Source organism: Struthio camelus, chromosome 6, assembly GCF_040807025.1.
Source record: "Struthio camelus isolate bStrCam1 chromosome 6, bStrCam1.hap1, whole genome shotgun sequence".
In the NCBI taxonomy this organism is placed as follows: domain Eukaryota; kingdom Metazoa; phylum Chordata; class Aves; order Struthioniformes; family Struthionidae; genus Struthio; species Struthio camelus.
This window is the reverse complement of record NC_090947.1, coordinates 18,563,646-18,582,915: the sequence shown is the minus strand read 5'-3', so window position 1 is coordinate 18,582,915 and position 19,270 is coordinate 18,563,646. Positions and strand designations below refer to the sequence as shown.

General features: G+C 45.8%; 2 protein-coding genes and 1 long non-coding RNA gene across 3 annotated transcripts in view; 1 reads left to right on the top strand and 2 right to left on the bottom strand.

The window, feature by feature from the left end:
* Positions 1-7,259, bottom strand: part of CERKL (ceramide kinase like) — a 64,007-nt gene extending 56,748 nt beyond the window's left edge. The window contains exon 1 of the mRNA XM_068949559.1: positions 6,944-7,259. Coding sequence (XP_068805660.1) covers positions 6,944-7,259 — 316 coding nt within the window. The remainder of the gene's footprint in view (positions 1-6,943) is intronic.
* Positions 7,260-7,401: 142 nt separating this feature from the next.
* Positions 7,402-8,478, top strand: LOC138067709 (uncharacterized). Its single transcript, XR_011142088.1, has 2 exons — positions 7,402-7,482; positions 7,764-8,478. It is a non-coding gene; the product is annotated as an uncharacterized lncRNA (long non-coding RNA).
* Positions 8,479-15,736: 7,258 nt separating this feature from the next.
* On the bottom strand, positions 15,737-19,268 carry NEUROD1 (neuronal differentiation 1). The gene is made up of 2 exons (XM_068948380.1): positions 19,168-19,268; positions 15,737-18,246 (listed from the first exon to the last, which is right to left on the bottom strand). Exon 2 carries the CDS (start codon positions 18,235-18,237, stop codon positions 17,164-17,166), a length of 1,074 nt encoding a protein of 357 aa, XP_068804481.1. The 5' UTR covers positions 18,238-18,246; positions 19,168-19,268; the 3' UTR covers positions 15,737-17,163.
* Positions 19,269-19,270: the final 2 nt, after the last annotated feature.

The following is a 19,270-nucleotide window of genomic DNA, read 5'->3' as shown; positions in this document are numbered from 1 at the left end:
TTTGCCATATGAGAAGTCCCCACAACTATCTCATGCAAGGTACCATATAACCACAAGCAGTCCAAGGCAAGAAACAGCTGTAGACAAAGAGACCGTAAATGCAGGCAGCAATCTCAGACTTTGCTCAAAGCATTCATCAGATTTTGGTTTTGTTTCCTGGAGACATTACTTCCAAAAATAAACAAAAAATAGATTTAAGGTAGTATTTCAAGAACAACATAGCTTCTTAGATGTTTACAGCGTGCTCCTTGTAAACGTGTGGGACTACCTGAAAAACGAACATGCTTTCTGAACGCTTGGGAAAGAGCAGCTGGTCCTGCAGACAAACCTGAGTGGCCTGATGAGATAATTGGCAACTTGGATAAAAAAAAAAGGAAACTACACCTGAAAAAATCAAGATAAGCTGCTTACATTTATTATAACAGAAAAGATGTAAAGGTGCACAGTAAAGGGACACAAACTGGGCAATGATATGGTAAAATGACAACTAAGATTACAGTATTATCTAACATATGAAAGACTAGGACAAAACAATGTTTCACAAAGCTGAATAACGGAACAATTCACTGAGATGCGAGATAAGTGCTTGGGTAAGGGATCTGATTGCATACTGTCGTTTAATGACTTCTGAGGAATATTAATTTACAAGGAACAAGAGACTTTTAGCCCTACAGCACTAGCATGGGCATCAAAGATTAGTTGTCTTGCTAATATATCATGATGGAAAGAATCCAAAAGTGTACATTAAAAATTCTGTTGATACATAAATCAGTTTATTCTCACACTCTGTTGCACAGAGAGCGTAGGCAGAAGAGTTAAAAATTATTCTACAAACTAAAATTATGGAAGAGAAGGAAGGGGGGAAAAAAGAAAGCTTAAGCCTAAAATTTGTGATTGTATGGCTTACAAGAGTTTTAAGATAACAAAACCACAGTATCAACAATAGAAACACTCTTGCAATAAGAAAGATCGTAAGAATTATTGCTTTGCCTGAAAGCTAAATAACAGCAGAATCCTATCATCTGAAACTCAAGTAGTGCCATAATCCAAGGTCAATGTATACTAACACACATGCAATTAACACACATGTAATCCCAAGCAAACACAAATACAATTTGCACCATCTAGTAAAGAAACTTATTTTCTAGAACAAATGTTTTAACATCTGCTCTGTCTCTCTCTCTCTGAAGGTAGAGAATTAAACTATATACAAAAAGCACCATTAGACAGCCAGTATATATCAATCCCTTTCAAAGTATGCAGAGAGATATATAAGCATGAAAAATTCAAGAAAAAAAAAAAGAAAGCAGGAATAAACATAACTTTGCCCACAAACACCTAGCTATGAACTCTGCCAGACTGATCAGAGGTGGAGGGGCACACAGAATCAAGAAATGTCTAAAAAAAAAAATCAACCTGAAATAAATAACAAATTCTAAGATACCTTTAAGGTAAAGGAATACACAAGTTAAAGGTATTTAATTTCTTCAGAAAGATGGAAATCAATAAATTCTTTAGCAGTTTCATGGAGCACTTATCTAAAAGACATGCAATATTTTATGTACTACTGCACTGACAAAGATTTAAGAGTTTCTAACAAGTTTAAAGACCATAGGATTGTTTAACATTGCGTAATTTCTCCATTAATATATAGTGCGATACATATATATCACACTTTTAATTACACTTCAAATTATTTATTTTTATGGCCCTTTTTAAAAAAATAGCTTTCCTATTTTACCTACGCAATAGGTAAGTGACTTGTAGAAATTATATTCGCTACACACCAGAACTCAAATCAAAAGCTTTCGATTTGACCAACTAAGAACTTCAATCATTCACATTTTATAACAGGCAGTTCCCATTTCCATTATTTTTACTGACCGATGGACTGACAGATGTCTTACTTTAGAGATCCCAAACAGACTATTGGTATCTATTTCACCCACATCTGTTCCTAAATAGCCTTGGCAGCAGGCCACTATGCACTCGGAATTAATTCTAAGTCCTTTATTGCTAACTCTTTCACTCTTTTGATATTTCAGTGATTTTTCCTTATTGCTGCACTTAGAGAACTATTCTATCTAAAATTACATACACATATATATAAGTGGACATTTTAAATAACAAGAAGATACTATGTATACTTAAATTACATATTGATCTTTTTTTACTTCATTTTAAAAATACATATTGAATAGTATATTAACCCCTGGGTTGCTCCAGAGATCTTACTTCCTTGTTAGTAAATGAATTTAAAATACTATATTCAATTACTCATATAAAAAGGCAAGTTTTATTTGAGAGGCCTTTTATTTGAATACTCACTGCAGCCCACAAAGTAGGTGTCTGAGGAACAGCTTCATATACCCTTCAGTCAAGTACACCACACACACAAAACTACACTGATTAGAAGTTTTTCAGAACGATCCAAAACCTCCAGACTTTGCCCACCAGTGAAATACCAGGTCAACGCCAATCTAGTCCCATTTCCTAGCTGATACAGATCTGCTGAGAAACTGCAGTTATCGGCAATTGGGAAATCCTGTGGTGAGTTCCAAAAAGATGCAGACAACTTTAAAGAAATACCTGAAGTGAAGTCTTCATTCAACAGCAAAAAGCAAGTCATGTTGGAAGAACAGCATAAAGAACACTGAACGCTGTCTTTACTGAAACTGTTCTAAAATACAAATGATTCCCATGTCCACTACTGCTAATCCCCTACAACTCAATAGCTTTTAAACTTTAGCCATATTGACAAAAGATTCCACTCTATCTGTTCTTAAATGTAAGTAATTATTTTTTCCATCACTTGGAAAAGTTTCCATCACTTACACCCATGCTTATTATCTTCTGGAAATTCAAAAATCTTACATAATATTCAAATCTATATTTCAGATAAGCTTTCTCTCCTGTATGTTTGAAGCAGCATGCAGGAATGAATTGCTCTACAGTTTGGAGCTGTATTATTACCGTACAGGGAGAAGTCTTGGGGTTTTTTGATTTCAGTAATTATGTTTATAGTGTAGAATAGCCATAGAGAAAGGATTTGGAAAAAAGCTAGTTACTACTGCCTCTGAACTAAACTTTTAATTGCAACATCCACTGTGTTGCCAAAAGCGAGCAGCCAGATGTGCGTCAGAGGGTAATTGGCTCCTGCAAGAACAGACTCAGCTGAGCTACGCACCTGGGCTCCAACTGCAGCATTTTTGATAGTGCAGCCAAGCCATGCATCTTACTACCTACCCACTTGTCCCACTTGACACATCTTCTCCCTCAGGCTCCACATTTAGCTATCTGCCCAGGCCCTACTTCTGCTTGAAGCTTTATCATAATAGAGAGCACCCAGAATTCCTAATGGCTCATATTATTTGACAGGGGAGAGGAGAAGAGGCTGCTGGAGAACTTACTGAGAGATCTTGGGACTGAACAAGGAAGAAGGCCATCAGAAACACTCACTGAACACAGCTAACAAAAATCTCTAGGAGGCAAAAGTAAAAGGGAGAGTAAAGAAGGAAGTTTGCCTGATAGTTACACTGGCCCAAGGGAAAAGAAAGCTCCACAGAAGCAGTGCAATGGGACACAGCTGTGCATACACCAGGGTTCATACCTGCTTTGCCTAGGTTTGGTCATGTAATTTAGTTAGGAACTTTTAGTTGGTGCTTTAAGTTCTACTTAGGGGAAGTTGGAAGAGCCAAGACTATATGAGCTATCAAAAGAAAGACCATACAATGGGAACCTCAGAACTACAGATGACAGACAAACAAGGACTTTGGCATGACAGAAAACTATGGGGGGAACTACAGGGGAGGCAGGAGAAGGGGGAATAAGGGGACGACCTAGCAGTTCTCTGACTCGCCGGGCTGAAGCAACTGCCATACAACAAAGGTCTTTTCCTAAAGCAGGAAGGAAAGGTACATAGAACTCCAAGCAGAAAATATTTAGCATCAAGTTCAGACCATCTGGTAAAGTGCCTGTTCCCTTTCTGAGACTTGGAGAAATTATTTTATGAAGGCTTTGGCTTGGAGAAAGTGTGCTTCAGCCAAATCCTCGGGGAATAGGACCTACCTACATACACTGCTACTCAGAGAACGGAACTTCAACAGGGCTCACTTGGAGCAACAAGTGCTGTGCAGACAGCTACCAACCGTCTCCTATCCCTACTCATAGCTCAGCCCAAGCACTGCGCTGCTGTTACACAAAATGAGAAAGTAGCATAGGTGGCTCCTCCCAGCACCAGTACACCTCCCACGCTTTCCTCCCACTCCCCGGCAATTGCAAGTAGGCTATGAAACAGCTAGAGAGAAAAAACACCCAGGTTTCAAAATCCGTATTTGACCTCTGCAGCCACAGAGGAGCAACCATCCTGATGGGACTATCTGAGAAAGAAGGAAAAACAGACAAGCCTCTCATTGGAGTCAGCCCCAATGTTGCGAGGACAACAATCCCCAGCTCCTTCTCAGGCCATCTACAGACACAGGCAGGCGCACACAGAGCCAAGCCTGGCCTGAAGAAAGCAGTCACAAGTATTGTTTGGAAGGACACGTTTTGGACATACCTTTGGAATGCTGTTTAGGGAGACATATTTTCTCCTTGCAACATGAAAAACAACCAGAAGGACAGATGGGTCTCAGAAACAACCCAACAAGATGTTTTCAAGATGTTTTCGTTCTCAGGGAATGGAATGGCTTGGAATATCTCCCTGGAACAGCCACAGATGACCCAGTGGCTGGCATCCATGCTGGTAAAGGATGATCCTTTTATCTTCGAAGTCCTTGATATCGAAGAGTTTGGAAATGTAAAAGCTCATAGACTGCCACCGACTTTAAAAAAAAATCTAGCACTTGGAAGACAACACCGACTTTTCCACTGAAACTAATAATGCAATCGGACACTAAGAGCTTCTCAGAAACCAAAATATTCAACAGCTCAGTACTACATAGTACTTTATTGTCTCTGAAAGTTTGGTTTTCTATTGGCATCTTAATACTTGAGCAGTAAAAGCTCAAATTCTGATATAACTGATGCCAATGTCAGTGCTGCTTTCCACAAGTTTTCTGAAGTTCCGCCATCTGCAATATGACTGACTTAAAGCACAGCACACTTTGCTACCTCACAGAAACCAAGACACAAGAGCTTGCAACATCTGTATGGTTAAGCTCAGGATGAAGAGATCTTACACAGAGTAGCAATCCAGGGGCTAGATTTTCCTGTAAAAACAGGAATATATTTCCATCTCTAGAAGCATGAAGCAATATGTATTGAAATCCATCCTTCCTATCTGTACCACTACAGCCTTCACTGGTCACAATTAAAAGACAGTCAAAGGCCTAGTTCCTGATATATGGCAATTCAGACTACATTATAGTAGCCATAACATGCACAAATTGGAGCGTTGGACACAGAACTAAATAGTTCTTAAATCACAAGTCAGATCACGTACACAGAGAGCTGTAGGTAATTCCAAAAGGCTACAGTGTTGTGCAATAGCGTTACTTAGACGCTCCTACCAGCTCTGCAAGAGGAAGGACCACCCGCATGTCAGTGTGGACTTCATCGGAACTCAACAGTCCTGCCAAAACGCACACATCCAAGTCCGAGCACAGCATTGCATTAACACGCGTGTTAGCAGATAACAGCTAGCAGTTGTGCATGTGTGTCGTATTCGTTTCATCTGAGTAGCTCTGGTAACCCTGCACGGCTACATGAAATGAAACATAAGGACGTCAGCTTTGAGCATCCGAGTTATTTCTCTGCAGCAGCAGCACCGGAATCTCGGCCTTCCACAGCGCTCCTGAAGCTCTGCAGCATGCAGACCACCTCAAAAAGCAACTCGTTACAACAGCACAGGAAAAAAAAAAAAAGGTATTTGGAAGCAACCTTGTTTCTCTGTATATGGAGTTTATGCCTAACAGTTGAATCTCAGCCATACTAAGTTTCTCCAAACACTATGCAAAAATATAATTGGTATTTAGGGCTGGACACGGTAACCGTGCCATAGCAGAATGCAATTGTGCTGTCTAGAAACTCTCTCTGCATTCCTGAAATGCAGCTTTGGTTTATCCATGGCATAAGCACTATGAAGTCATACCGCAGTAAACAGGCACTTTCAAGAGAACGCAAACAGTTTGGAAAGTAAGATTATCCTTCCACAATTGGGGGGGGGGGGGGGAAGGGAGGGAGGGGAGAGAAGCAGACTCTTGGGATAAATTTGAGGAGTGGTCCTTTTCTTCTAAAAGTTTTGTGTACAATTTTGTATTACTTGATCAAATCCTTTAAAATAATATTTTCTCACACCACATTGCTTTATTGGAAGAGTTTCCAAATTGGATTCTTCTAAAAAGTTCTTTCAAGGTTGACCTTAACAACAGCAAGAACGATAACAAATAATAAAAAAGATATAGTCTCAAGGGAACATCCCGTGGCGAAGGCCTCCCTGCTGCGCTCCAGCAGCAGCGTGGCGCGAGCAGAGTCCGACAGGGAAGGCCAGGCACGTCGCGAAACTCGGGCACGTCTCGGAAAACTGCACCCACCTCTCACTCTCGCTTACAGAGCCGTCAGGGAGACTAAGACGAGGAAAGCAGATGCAGCAGAAACAAAATCAAATCCTCTTACTATTCTGCCTGGGGCTAAGAAGATGTAAAAACAGAGTCTTCCACATTCCGTACCTTTAATGTCCTGTGCAAAGGGAATAGCTGGAACACAGATCCGAGATAACTCGTGCCGTTATAAGCCGTTCCTTTTTTTTTTTTTTTTTTTAAAAAGTCACCAGCGTAATCTTACAGGGAAACGTTATGCCAGAACCCGCCTGTTTCAGCCCGTTGATTATAATCCCGCTTTAGTGAGACTTTCCACGTCCCTCCCCAGAACCGGCCCCGGCCGGGACGCGCCGCCGCCCCCCGCGGCCCCGGCCCCGCTCCCGCCCCGGCGGCCGCCGTCCCACCTGCGGGGCTCTCGGGCAGGATGGGGCTCCAGCGCAGCCGCCGGGCGCTCAGCACCACGTCGCAGCTCCTCCGGCCGATCTCGAAGATGCCCCTGAGCAGCGGCTCCTCGGCCGGCGCGGCGCCCTTGGCCGGCGGGGCCACCCGCGGCTGCCGCCGCCGCCGCCGCCCGCGCTCCTCGGGCCCCGCCGCCGCCGCCAAGGAGGCGGAGGAGGAAGGGGAGGCGGAGGAGACGGGCGGAGCCGCCGCCCGGGCGCCGGCAGGGCCCACCGACCGCTCGGGCCGGGCGCGCAGGAAGGGCCCCTTGGCACCCAGCATGGCGGCGGAAACGGCCGCCGCTCGCGGCGTCCCGGCCGCTGCCAAGGCAGCGCCGGCCCCGCCCCGCCCGGCCCCGCCCCGCCCGCCTCGGGGCGGAGCGGGCCCCGCCGGCCGCCCGGGGCCGGGGCGCCGTGTGGGCTCGGCGGCGGCGGCGGCGGGCGCCCCCGGCCCGGGCAGCGCGGCGGCCTGGCGGGGGCCCTGCCAATGGCGGGGGCAGGAAGAGGTGCGCTCAGAGCGGGGCTCCGCCGCTGCCGCCTGGGAACGGGAAACGCGGGAGGGCGCCACGGCGGCCGCGGTTGCCCGAAGGTGCCGCGGGGAGGCGGGGGGGGACCCGAGGCCTTCGCCTTTGCGCCGCGCCTCCCCGGGTGACTGGCGGACCGGCCCCGCCGCCCGAGGGCAGCGTCGTCCCTTAGGGCTGCTGCGCCGGCCCAGGCTCCCCTTGCTTTGCCGAGGGGAGCAGGGAAGGAAGTTAGCTACTAACGTTGACTTCTTGCGTTTTGTCAGGGGCCCGTGCGAAACTTTCTCTAGTGACTTCTGCTTTTCTGTTACCATCAGTAACGTTGTTTAGCCTCACAAAGCTTATCAGGTAGCAAGAGCTACAACAGCCCTTTCGTACTGAAAGGGTCCAGCGGTTCGCCGGCTTCACCTGTGGCTCAGTGTGAAGACGTCGTGCTGAGGTTCGTACCGCAAAGCGGAATATTATCACGTGGAAGGAAGTACCATGGTTACGATATGCACTCACCGTAACACGCCTATGAGAAATACTTAAGTCAGAATCAGATACAAGCTCGTACAACATTCGATTCTGTCGCCAACGGGCCAGCGCAGAAAGCGCGCCGGGAAGGGTGCGCGCAGTCACCCCTCGTCTTCCTCGCAGCGAGGCAGGCGTGCCTCTTCTCTCGCACGCCGAGAGCGTTCGGTTTCACTCTTTGCAGATGTGACAGCTCTGCTCAAGTATCGCAAGACTCACCGAGGATCGCGTTAGAGCTCCACTATCAACTCCAACTCATGAGGGGCTTCTGAGCCTGTAAGGCCTGAACTCCTAGGGAGACGGTGAGGGGGGGTAGCTCTGAGCTGTATGATTTCATGGTGACTTACTACTGCATGGAAAAGACATTTTTTAAACAAACAGTTCAGTAATTTTGTCATCTAGTCATACGTATTTGTAATAGGGTAAACATGTTATGTCCCGCCAAGAAATAAAACAATAAAATAAAAATATGTTGCCTTTCATGGATCATGAGTAATGTGAATTGCGATTCACACTTAAATGTGAAAATACCAAAGGCTGTCTGTAACGTTTGTGCTGTTTCAGATATATGAAGAAATCTGATCATCTGTAATCAAGCCAGCTGAAGTCCACGAAATGATACACTATTTAGTGACTATTGAGCAGCCTTCTTTGATCATTCCATAAAAATCTGTACCAGGTTGCTAATGACATAGCCGGGAAGACAGTTTTAAGATATTTAAAAAGTCGCTATGGTACAGCCTTTTAATGCGCGAGTTGCTGAGTCCCATTTATTCCTTTGCTGAGTTTGAAGCAGGCTCTGAATATCTGTGAAATACCCAAACTTTACATGCTTTTGAATTTACATCAAATTATTGATTCAGCTTTAACTGAGATGTAGTTCTGACGAATTTGCCTTCCATCCTTCCTCCAGTGACTTTTGAAAAACAGATATTTATTGTAGTGGAAAAACGTTCTGAGAGTGAAAGTGCTCTCTATTTTATTTGTAATTTGACATCTTTTGTGGAGAATTTTTCCCCTCTTTCATACTACTTGAGAGGCTCACACTAATGACAACTCTGTTGCTGTTATAAGATTGTTGTTAGTCTTTACAGGGTTATAAAAATATATGTATTCCTAGAAATTTAACATGAAATGGATAAAATGTATTACGCTGACTAAAAAAAAAAGCCTGCTTAAAGTAGGTTTGTTAAAAAGGGAAAACACTGGCTCTGAATCATAACGCAATCACAATGCTTCTGCTTCCTGAAAACTGAATGGTCTTGTTCTGACTTGTGTGTGTGTGTGTGTGTGTGTGTGTGTGTGTGTGTGTGTGTGTGTATTCTTTGTCCCATAGATGCTCTTTGCTGGAAGGTAAATATCCTGACTGCAAAATAATCAGACAAAAAGTGTAAACAATTGAAATTATGTGCAAAATATGGACATTATGTGCAAAATAAGTTTTTTCTTCTATCAAGAGAGAACTGGATGACCAAGGAGAAAAAAAATATAAGCCAAACGTACTTGTCTGACCAATTTAATATTCAGACAACTACCGCAGTAGATGAACCAATTAAGCTTGTATCAGTTCTTTGACATCAGTGAGCTTTAATGTGTTTTCATTGATGTCATTCAAAAGGAAAGTTAATCATTAACTAGAAGATAAAGCACAATCTTCAACAGAAAATGGTCAAATCAGCTTTGAGGCTCTATGTTCTTTACGAATGACTATAGCCTTTATTTGTTTCCGAGACCATTTATTAGCCTACCCAGTCTACATATATATTACATTGATACCAGATTATTTCTTATGAGGTAAAGGAAAGGATAAACTAATAACTGTCTTAGAACTATAAAATGATAGTACTTTCAGTGCCATCGTTGAAAGAATATTACAGTTCCCAGGAGACTTGTAATACCCTTCAACTGATGTCAGTAAAAGTTGTAATACCATTTTATTGATATTACTTGAAGGAAATATTAAAACAATAACTGTCAAGGTACAAAAGTATAGTAGATTAAAACATGAAATGGTATTATCAGGGAAATCTTACATAATAGGAAAAATCATTGGAGGGATATATGATTCTGTTCACTCTGGGTTTGCTGCTGTTTACAATTACTCCATTATCACAATCATTTCTGTGAGACACATACTTGTTTTCCTGGAAAACTACTGTTCTATGCAAGTCTATCAGTTTTCAGTTTATCAGTTTTTTTTTTTTTTAATTAAAATCACAGTTCACAGATTATGTCACACCAGATTGGAAGAAAATGCAGAACAGTCTAACAGTAAAACATCCAAACCTTTTTCCAGACCGGTGTCTGAAACCTCCATACATAGGACTTCCCTGGAAGAGGCGCTGTACATGCACCTAGCTGTTCCCCACAGGGCAGGGAGCAAAACCTAGCCAGCAGAGCAGGTGAGCAGTGCTAGGCTGAGATGGCATGGCATAGCATCTAGGGATGGCCACGAGTCCCAACAGGGGGTGACAGGAACAGGACAAGCAGTTCACTTGGAGTCTGTATCAGCAGGGCCCATGGCCAAGTAGAGCTAGAGCCCAGCACCACTACAGCATCATTAGGACTAATGGCCTCAAGCTGAGCTTAAATACAGCCTCAGGGCACAGCAGAGGTGGGTGGAGGGTCTCAGCTGGAGTTGTTTAGGGCTGTTAAGGCCTGTTAGGGTCCTGACAGCCAGGGAGGAAGGAGGAGCAGGGTTAAGGAGCCTCAAGGGCAGGTTGCCCTGAAAGTGGAGCTGAGCGGGAGCTGAGGGCGAGCACGAGGCTGTTTGCAATTGGCAGTCCCACCATACCCAAGCAAGGGGGGCAGAGTGGGGCTGGCATGGTCACCACATCCAGCTAGGAGTCCTGGTGGCTAGACAAATCCATAGTGATGAGGCAGACCCAAGGTCAAGCTGGGATGTCAAGTCAGTGGGTCAGGGTCCACACTGGGATCACCAGGGTGATGGCCAGGGACAGGCACGGCTGTGACATTGTGAAAGCAAACACCAAGGGCAAGATCCTCCCCCTAAATGCAACTTTGAGTGAAGGAGGGGAGATGTCTCTGCTGCAGATGCTCAGAGGTCTTCCTCAGCAGTCTGAGCCAGAAGAGACCCTATGGGGTGTCAGGGTGCTGGCCTTGAGCAGCTGACCTTCCAAGAGAGGCACACCACGCCCTAAGCCCTGTGATAAGTAGCAGAAACCTGAGGGATGAGCTAACCTCTCCCTAATTGCTTGTATTCCTTGCCTGAGGAAGGAAGTGGTCTCTTGGTCTGTAGATGCCAGGAAGTAGCGGGAGTCTCAGCAATCTCTTCCTAGGAGAAGGTTTTGAAGAATGAGAGGAACCAGGATAACCTCCTGGAAGGAAGAGGAAGTGAGAGAGGTAGAGCCAGTAGTTACTGGAGGGAAGCAAGGAGGTAAAGCACGGTCGGAAAATAAATCCTCTCCTTTGAGAAATCAAATAGAAAATGCCACAAGGTGAACAGCTGAGGAACTGGAAGGCTACTCTTTGACCCAGGGATAACAGAAGGATGAAATGAAGGAATGGGAATTAAGACAAGAAAAGAATAGAGGGCGTAGTGAGGAAAAAACCCTTTGACCTATCTGGAGGATGCAGCTGGATGTTTCTAGTAGCGGGACTGTATCATGAGTTTTACTTCTGGAGCAATCTGAATTCTGAAATTGGCAGCATATTCTTGGCTTGTATGATTCTCTGGCTACAGGGTCCCTTTATGCAATAAAGGTTTAGTGGGTGGTCACTTGCGCTTCAGCTTTTCAATCCCAAAATGTTAGCCCTTCTAAGCATTTTCCCTTTTTTCACTGCAACTCTAGAGAAGAATCTGTTATTTCTATAACTATCAATATTAGTTTATCTCTGTTGTGTTCTTTTTCCTTGACTTAAAGGAGGGATATTAAGTAGAACACTAATCTTTTTATGAAATGAGTGCAGGCATAAGTTAATTATTCTGAAGTAAAATGGCAGAAATAATATGTAAAAGAGAGCATTTTTATTGTTATGAATAAATGCCTGAAAAGGAGAAGGAAAACATCAAAAAGGGAGAGAGAGGAAAGAGCAAAGAAGGAAAATAAAGGCTGAAGTTGAGAGAGGGATAAATATAGATTTGAGATAAATGTCTGCTAAAAGGAGAATAAGAAGGAATGAAAGGATTATGCAGGGATAAGAAGAAAAAAATGGAGTCTGAGGCTCAAGGTTAAAGTTGTTCTTAAGAGCAACAGCAGCTGAAAGAGATCTTAATCAAAACAGAAGAGAAAAATGTGATAATGGGAAGGAAAATAAAGTGAGAATGCGTTGATGGGAGGATCATTTTATTTCTTCTTTGCATTAAGGTCAATATGAATATGACCCCTACTTTCTATTGCTCTGTCACCAGAATGCTGGTAAATAGCATAGGTCATAAGTGCTTCTATTTTGTTTCATATAAAATGCAGTTAACTCTGCGCTATCAACTATTACGAGCTAGGAACTGAAAATCAGGGCTGATATTCTATGTTTTACATACCCTGTAGGCAACCTAAATACTTAAGAGAATGCTTTGAGAGCATTGTCAGGTTTAATTTTGTATTGCATAGCTTCTGACGGTTTGTTAAATACATATATGAATTATTTAAAAAACACTTATCTACACATTTAAAGAACAGTCTATTTGCAGATCTTCAACTCACTGTTTCAATATGTATTAATACACTGTATTTTTCAAGACTTTTTGTAGTATGAGATTTGCAGCTAAGGAATGAGTGTAGACCATTTATAATTTCTGAAATAATTACTACACAACCCATCTTAGTGAATAAAAACAATGAACAATTTCTGCATATTTTCCCTAATACTTCAGCAGGCAAAACTCCAAGTTTTGATTTCTGTGAGAGTTCTTCCTGAATAGGAATGAGTAAGAACTGAGTGATTTTTGACTTTAGATGCTGTATGTATAAACAAGAGAAGTGGAATTTAACTCTCTAATTTTTAAAACAACTTGATAGGTTCCTCTTGGTACAGGAATACCTCCTTGTTAATTTTTTTTAAGGAGATATCTTAACAGTTTTTTTTTTTTGATATTTTCAAAAATTAAGGTAATACTGGATCCTATTTTGATCAGTTACAGTGTTGAAATAACTGAAAGATTTTTTAGCATTATGGATGATATAAAAGACTTGTTTTACTTGCTCCCAAAAATAGTTCAGCATTATTTATATTAATTCCTATTACTTCCGAGGTTATATGTTGCTTACTAATATTAATTTATTAAAATTCTGGAACACTAGTTTCTGGAGAAAGTAGCTCTATGTTGTCTTCTGGTGACTTCAGATATCTCAATTCTCCTTGAAGCTACTGCCCTTATTCCCTTAGGGAGTAGTACTACTGAAGACACTGAGCCAAAGTCTCGTGATATTCCAGCACTTTTTTCATTCAGGTTAGGTAAAAGCTGAGGTGTCAGTCATCTTGCAGTCTTGAGGATATGCCCGCGTCTGCTCCATGGTTACAGACCTCCCTGCCCTACCAGGGGCCTCCTCCATGTGTCGAAGGGAATGTGTCAATAACGTCCAGATCCTCTCCTGCTGCTTCAGAAAACTGAGAAGAGAAAAGCTTCCAGCCACGACAGTTACTCATGTGCTGTTCTTGCAGGGATTTTACAGGCGTCTTCTCAAGCACACACCAGTGGCAGAGTGATTTCTGCTCTCAGAAGAATATGGCATGAAGAAGAAGAGAAAAGCCACTGGTCACAGAGAGCCATAAAAATAAAGTTCTAGGCCTGTTTCGGATTACCTAACATATACGTGGGTATGACTCAACCCTACCGTCTCGTCCACATGAGAAAGTTAGATAATCTCACTATAGCTTACGTTAATTAGTGATCCGTTCATAGGAGAGGAACAGTATGAGTAATTCTTTCCTTTGAAAGAGCCCTTGATAGACCTTCCTGTAGGAGTCGTGAGTACAGATTTCAGGATTTGGCCTGGTATTATTAAGAGTAAGAAAAAATAAATAGCACAGAGGCATAAGAAGCAGCAGCAAATAAAACAAAAAAACCCCTCCAATATATTATAAGGGGCGAGAGGAACCAAACCAACTGAAACAACAAAACTCACAAGTAATTTGTAAAATGGAGCCTCTAGTTACCAAAATGCCTAATTAATTTCCTTTATTATATTGCTCATAACATTAAGATATTATTTCTTTTTAAGTATTGTGGTAGCAAACATTCAGAGAGCCTAGCCGGATCTTTTAAGTAAATTGCATTGGCTAGAGGAGTTGAATTTTGCCATTAACTGTGAAAAAGGAAAGGTAATTGAAAAGGTTTCTTGTGGTTTGGAAATGCCTTCCAAATATTCATTAAACATTTAAGCGACTAAATTTGCAGAATATGTTCCTGACATTGGCACTGGTTCTGTGGTATTTCTCTCATCAGATGGAAGTACTGTGTGTTATGCAGAGTGCATTCATGCATAAACAATATCATTTTCATAAATTAAAACCTCCCCTGCAGAAGGAACATCTGTGCCTGCCTTTGAATAAAAGATGGTGGCATGTGAGTTGCCCCTTGACTGACTAGAAGAATCCTTATGTTTAAGGAGAAGGTGCATAACCAAAAGGGAAACAAGCCTGGGTCAGCTTTTACAACCTTATCTTAAAAACTGTCGCTCATTTCCCCTCCTTAGGTCATCTACGGTATATGTAGCTATACTGCCACTGATTAGAGAAGGTTAATCGGGTGCTTCAAGAGTTGTCTTTTGCTCGCTTCCTTTTTAGATTCAGCAACAATTTTGGATTGCAGAGCTGCAGGCTCAGGCAAAGTGACAGCGAGCTGCTGCAAAATGAGTCAGCCAGCCTCACAATTAATTTTCAGTATGTTCTTAGCCCAAAAGACTGGCAGTAAGAACACTGCAAAACAAATACAGGTTCTCAACACTTACATGTTGGCTTTCTGTAGCTGTAAACACCTTTGGCAATAGCAGTGAATGGCTTGATTTCTCGTGAAAAAATGTCCTCCTTCACTGGAGAGCCCGTGCATTTTCTGCTGATTTTAGGCAGCTTAGAAAGTACCTCCGATATGTGATTTGTGTGCAATGCGTTTCAAGGGACGCCTGAAGTCTGCGCTGGTGTCCGACCGTCCGAGGCAAAGACCTGTTGACGATCGCGCCTGGTCCCTAGGGGAATTGCGCTGCCGCACGTCGCGGCTCCGGCTTTATTATTCTGAAGCCGCAGAATAATCAGGGAAGATGAAGGAAACGCAAAGTCCGCGTCTGGGAAGGGGGGAAGATGAGGCCCGGGGAAGCGGGAGCGCCGCCCGCCCCCCGGCGGAAGGTGCGGGAGCCCCGGCCGCGCCGCCCCGCGGGTGCGGAGCCGCCCCGCGTACCCGGCCGGGGGTGGGGACCGCCGCCGAGCGCTGGGGCCGCCCGGCGCCGCGCAGCCCCCCCCCCCCCGCCTCCGCTCCCTTGCGCGGAAGGAAGCGGCTTCAGAGCGACGGGCAGATGCTTGGCGGCGCGCGTACCCTCCGCGTTTTTGCTGATGCCTGGCGAATTTGGAGGACGCAGAGGATCAATGGCTGCTAGAGTCCAAACTCGCAAGCAAAAAGGGAAAACTCATTTGCGGCTTCCGCAGCTCACAGTTGAGCCGCGTTTCTGTTCGTTTCCCCCTCATTCAGTATTGGAAAGCGCTAGTTTCACTGTAAACAAACGAACAAAATACCCATCCACCCACCCACCCCAAGATAAGCAAAGAATGCACATCTTTTTTTTTAGTCCAAATTTTATTCTACAAATAATAAGTGTTGCACCTTTCATGAGCTATCCGAATAAAACAATAATCCCATAGGAATTACTTACACTAAGAAAAAAAAATCACATTTAAGGAGAAATGCAACATTCGACCAAATGTTCAATACTATGTCGTTGCAAAAGGATGGATGTTTTCTAAAATCCCAGTGTGCATTACATCATAATATACAGGATTACAAACAAAATTACAGTACAGATTGATTCCAGTTGAACCAGCATTACATTTCAAACAGCACTTATTCTGAACTGCATTGTACATGCAATAGCTATTGTTCTAATTACGGATTAAATGGTTTGAATTTGTTTTAAGCTACCGTACTAATCGACTACAATAGGTATATAGCCCAACTTTAACAACCTGATTAGTTTTAGGCTCCGATTTATAATATGAGCATATGACAACCACGAATTGTGTGAATATGTATAAAATCATGCATTTATATTGTCTGGAAACATTAATATCTTCAAGTTCTCTTCAAAAAAAAATATCACGGAATGCAAAGGGGTTCAAAGACTAAAAAGAAACAGTGCAAATTGTATGTGATAGTCAAGCAGCTTTTGATTTAAAAAGGGTGTTGGCATTTGCTTATAATATTTATATACAAGTTTGTGCAAGTAATGTGTTGAACTGATATGTTTTAATAGAAAATAAGTCTCTCGTTCTTATATCTTCAAGACCTAAGGATCTGGTTCTTGCTGTAGGGGAAAAGAAAAAAGAGAAGGGGGGGAAAAAAAAAAAACTTTCATGGGAAAGAAATTGCCCGGATTGTGCATTTTTTTTAAAACTATTTGAAAGGAAACAAGTGCTAAGGCAACATAACTTTTCTAAGCACTTTTCTGCTGGTTTAAATTAGTTAAATTATTTTGTATAAATTAGATATAATTCTACCTTTCCAATATGTATAAAAATTGATGAAGCTGCATGGTTTAAAATAGGAAATTCACATTATAAAAAGTCATTAAAAATTCTGTACAAAATCACAACAAAATAATTCAGCATGGGAAAGGTAACAAGTAGTAAAACGCTGGTTGAAAAATATAGATTTTATATATATTTTGTAATTGGCCCATTGCGAGTTTAAAAATTGCATAGATCCTAATTATTGCTTGTGATTTTTGTTATCCCGATCAGAAGATTAACACGATCTGAGTGCCCCTACACCAGACTGACGGCGTAGCCGCCGTCAAGAGCTGTCAGAAAATACTACAGAAAGGGGAACAGGGACGGGTGCTCCCTGTGCCTCCTAAAGGCAGTGACGACAATAAATACGCGTATCCCTCGAAGCTGGGAGTATTTGCACTTCACAGCAGCGGTGCCCGCAGGGCTGCCCTTTGTAAACAAGACGGCGGCCGCCCGCCGCCGCCGCCGCCGCCCGGCTCAGTCGTGGAAGATGGCGTGGAGCGGCGCGCCCAGGCCGCGCTCGTGGTGCGGGTGGCTCTCGTAGGGCAGCAGCCCGTCGACGGGCAGGTCGCAGCGGGCGGCGGCGCCGGCGAAGACGGGCCCGTGGGCGGGGGCGGCGGCCAGGGCGGCGGCGGGGTAGTGCATGGTGAAGGCGTAGCTCTTGTCGAAGTCGCCGGCGGGCTCGTGCTTGAAGGCGAAGTTGCCGCTGACGCTGAGGGGCGGGCTGAGCGGGCCGTCGAAGGCGGGGCTGGCGCACTCGCCCAGGCCGCCCTCGAAGAAGGGCTCGAGGGCGGCGCCGAAGCCGGGCGGCGCCTTGGCGTGGAAGAGGTGGGAGCTGTCCATGGTGCCGTAGGGCGGGCTGGGCAGCCCCGGCGACTGGTAGGGGTAGGGGTGCGCCGGGAAGGAAGCGCTGGCGGGCGGCATGTGCGGCGGCACGTCGGGGCTCTGCTCGGGCAGGAAAGTCCGCGGGTTGAGCTGCAGGCAGCCGGCCACCAGGTTGGTGGTGGGCTGCGACAAGCCCTTGCAGAGGGTCTGCACGAAGGAGACCAGGTCGGGGCTCTTGCCGGAGCGCAGGATCTCGGAGAGCGCCCAGATGTAGTTCTTGGCCAGGCGCAGCGTCTCGATCTTGGACAGCTTCTGCGTCTTGGAGTAGCAGGGCACCACCTTGCGCAGGTTGTCCAGGGCCGCGTTCAGGCCGTGCATGCGGTTGCGCTCCCGCGCGTTGGCCTTCATGCGCCGCAGCTTGAACCGCTCCATGCGCGCCTTGGTCATCTTCTTCTTCTTGGGACCGCGCCTTTTGGGCTTCTGGTCGTCGTCCTCCTCCTCTTCCTCTTCTTCCTCCTCTTCATCCAAGTCGTCCTCTTCGTCCTCCTCCTCGCCGTTTCGCAGCGAGTCCTCTTCGGCCTCGGCGTGCAGACCCTCGAGATCCTCCTCCTTCTTGTCCACCTCGTGCTCCTCGTCCTGGGAGCTGAGGCACTCGTCCGTCCAGCTCGGGGGGCCCTGCGGCTGGGGCTCGCCCATCAGCCCGCTCTCGCTGTACGACTTGGTCATCGTGAGAGGCTAATTGCGGAGGAGACAGAGAAGGGGCCCGGTCAGCAGCCCGAAAGGCAGCCCCGGCCGCGGCCTCCCGCTGCGCCCGTGCGCAGGGACGAGCCGCCCCCGCCCCCCGCGGCGCGCACGGAGCCCCGAGGGGAGCCCCGGCTTCCCCCCGGCCGCCGCAAACTTCTAGTCGTCTCCGCGGTCCTGCCTTATAATTAAGTTGCCATACGCTCAAATGCCATTATGTAACTTGCTGATATTCGCGGGGAACATAAGCAGATTATGTATGCGGGAGGGAGCTGGCGTGACACGACGCGGGCGGACGAGGCGTTTTTAAAAACGTTTGCTGAACCGGAGTGGGGGGGGCGTCAGCATCGAGGGCCGCGTCCGACGCGTTTTCCTGCGGCCCCTCGGCGGCTCCCGCCCGCGCCGCGCACACCGCGGCCCCCGGGCCGGCCGCAGCCCCGTGGCGGTCAGCCGGTGCCTAGCGGGGGCGCGGTGCAGCGCGGTGCCTGCGCGGCTCCCCGGCGGGGCCGCCCGCGCGGTAACAGGTGCGGCACCGGCCGCTCCTCACCGCACGGGGCGTCCCCGTCCCGTCCCGTCCCCCCTCCGCGAGGGGAAGCGCTCGGGACCTCTCCGTGGGTCGCCGCCGCACCGCGCCCTTCGGCGCAAGCTGCGCGGGGCGCAGCAGGGAGGAAACAATGCAAACGGCCGGGCAGAGGGAAGCGCTGGAAGTTACAAGGTGCCTGGATGGAGGTACACACGCGCGCGTAGGTGTGTGCATGTATATGTATATGCATATTATATATATATATGCACCGGTAGAGAGGTGTGCGCGCACATACACGCGCAGCAATAGCCGCGGCGCTGCCCCGCGGGCTGCGCTCCCACCCGCCGGCGCGCACGCCCCCGAAGACCCGCGGCCGCGGGGCTGCCCGTTACCTCGGCGTCTCAGTGCCTCCCGCGCGGTGCCGGGCTCATAACCCCGCCGCTGCCGGAGCCCTCCCCGCCCGACGGCGTCGCGTGTTTTTTCCTGGGGGCGCAG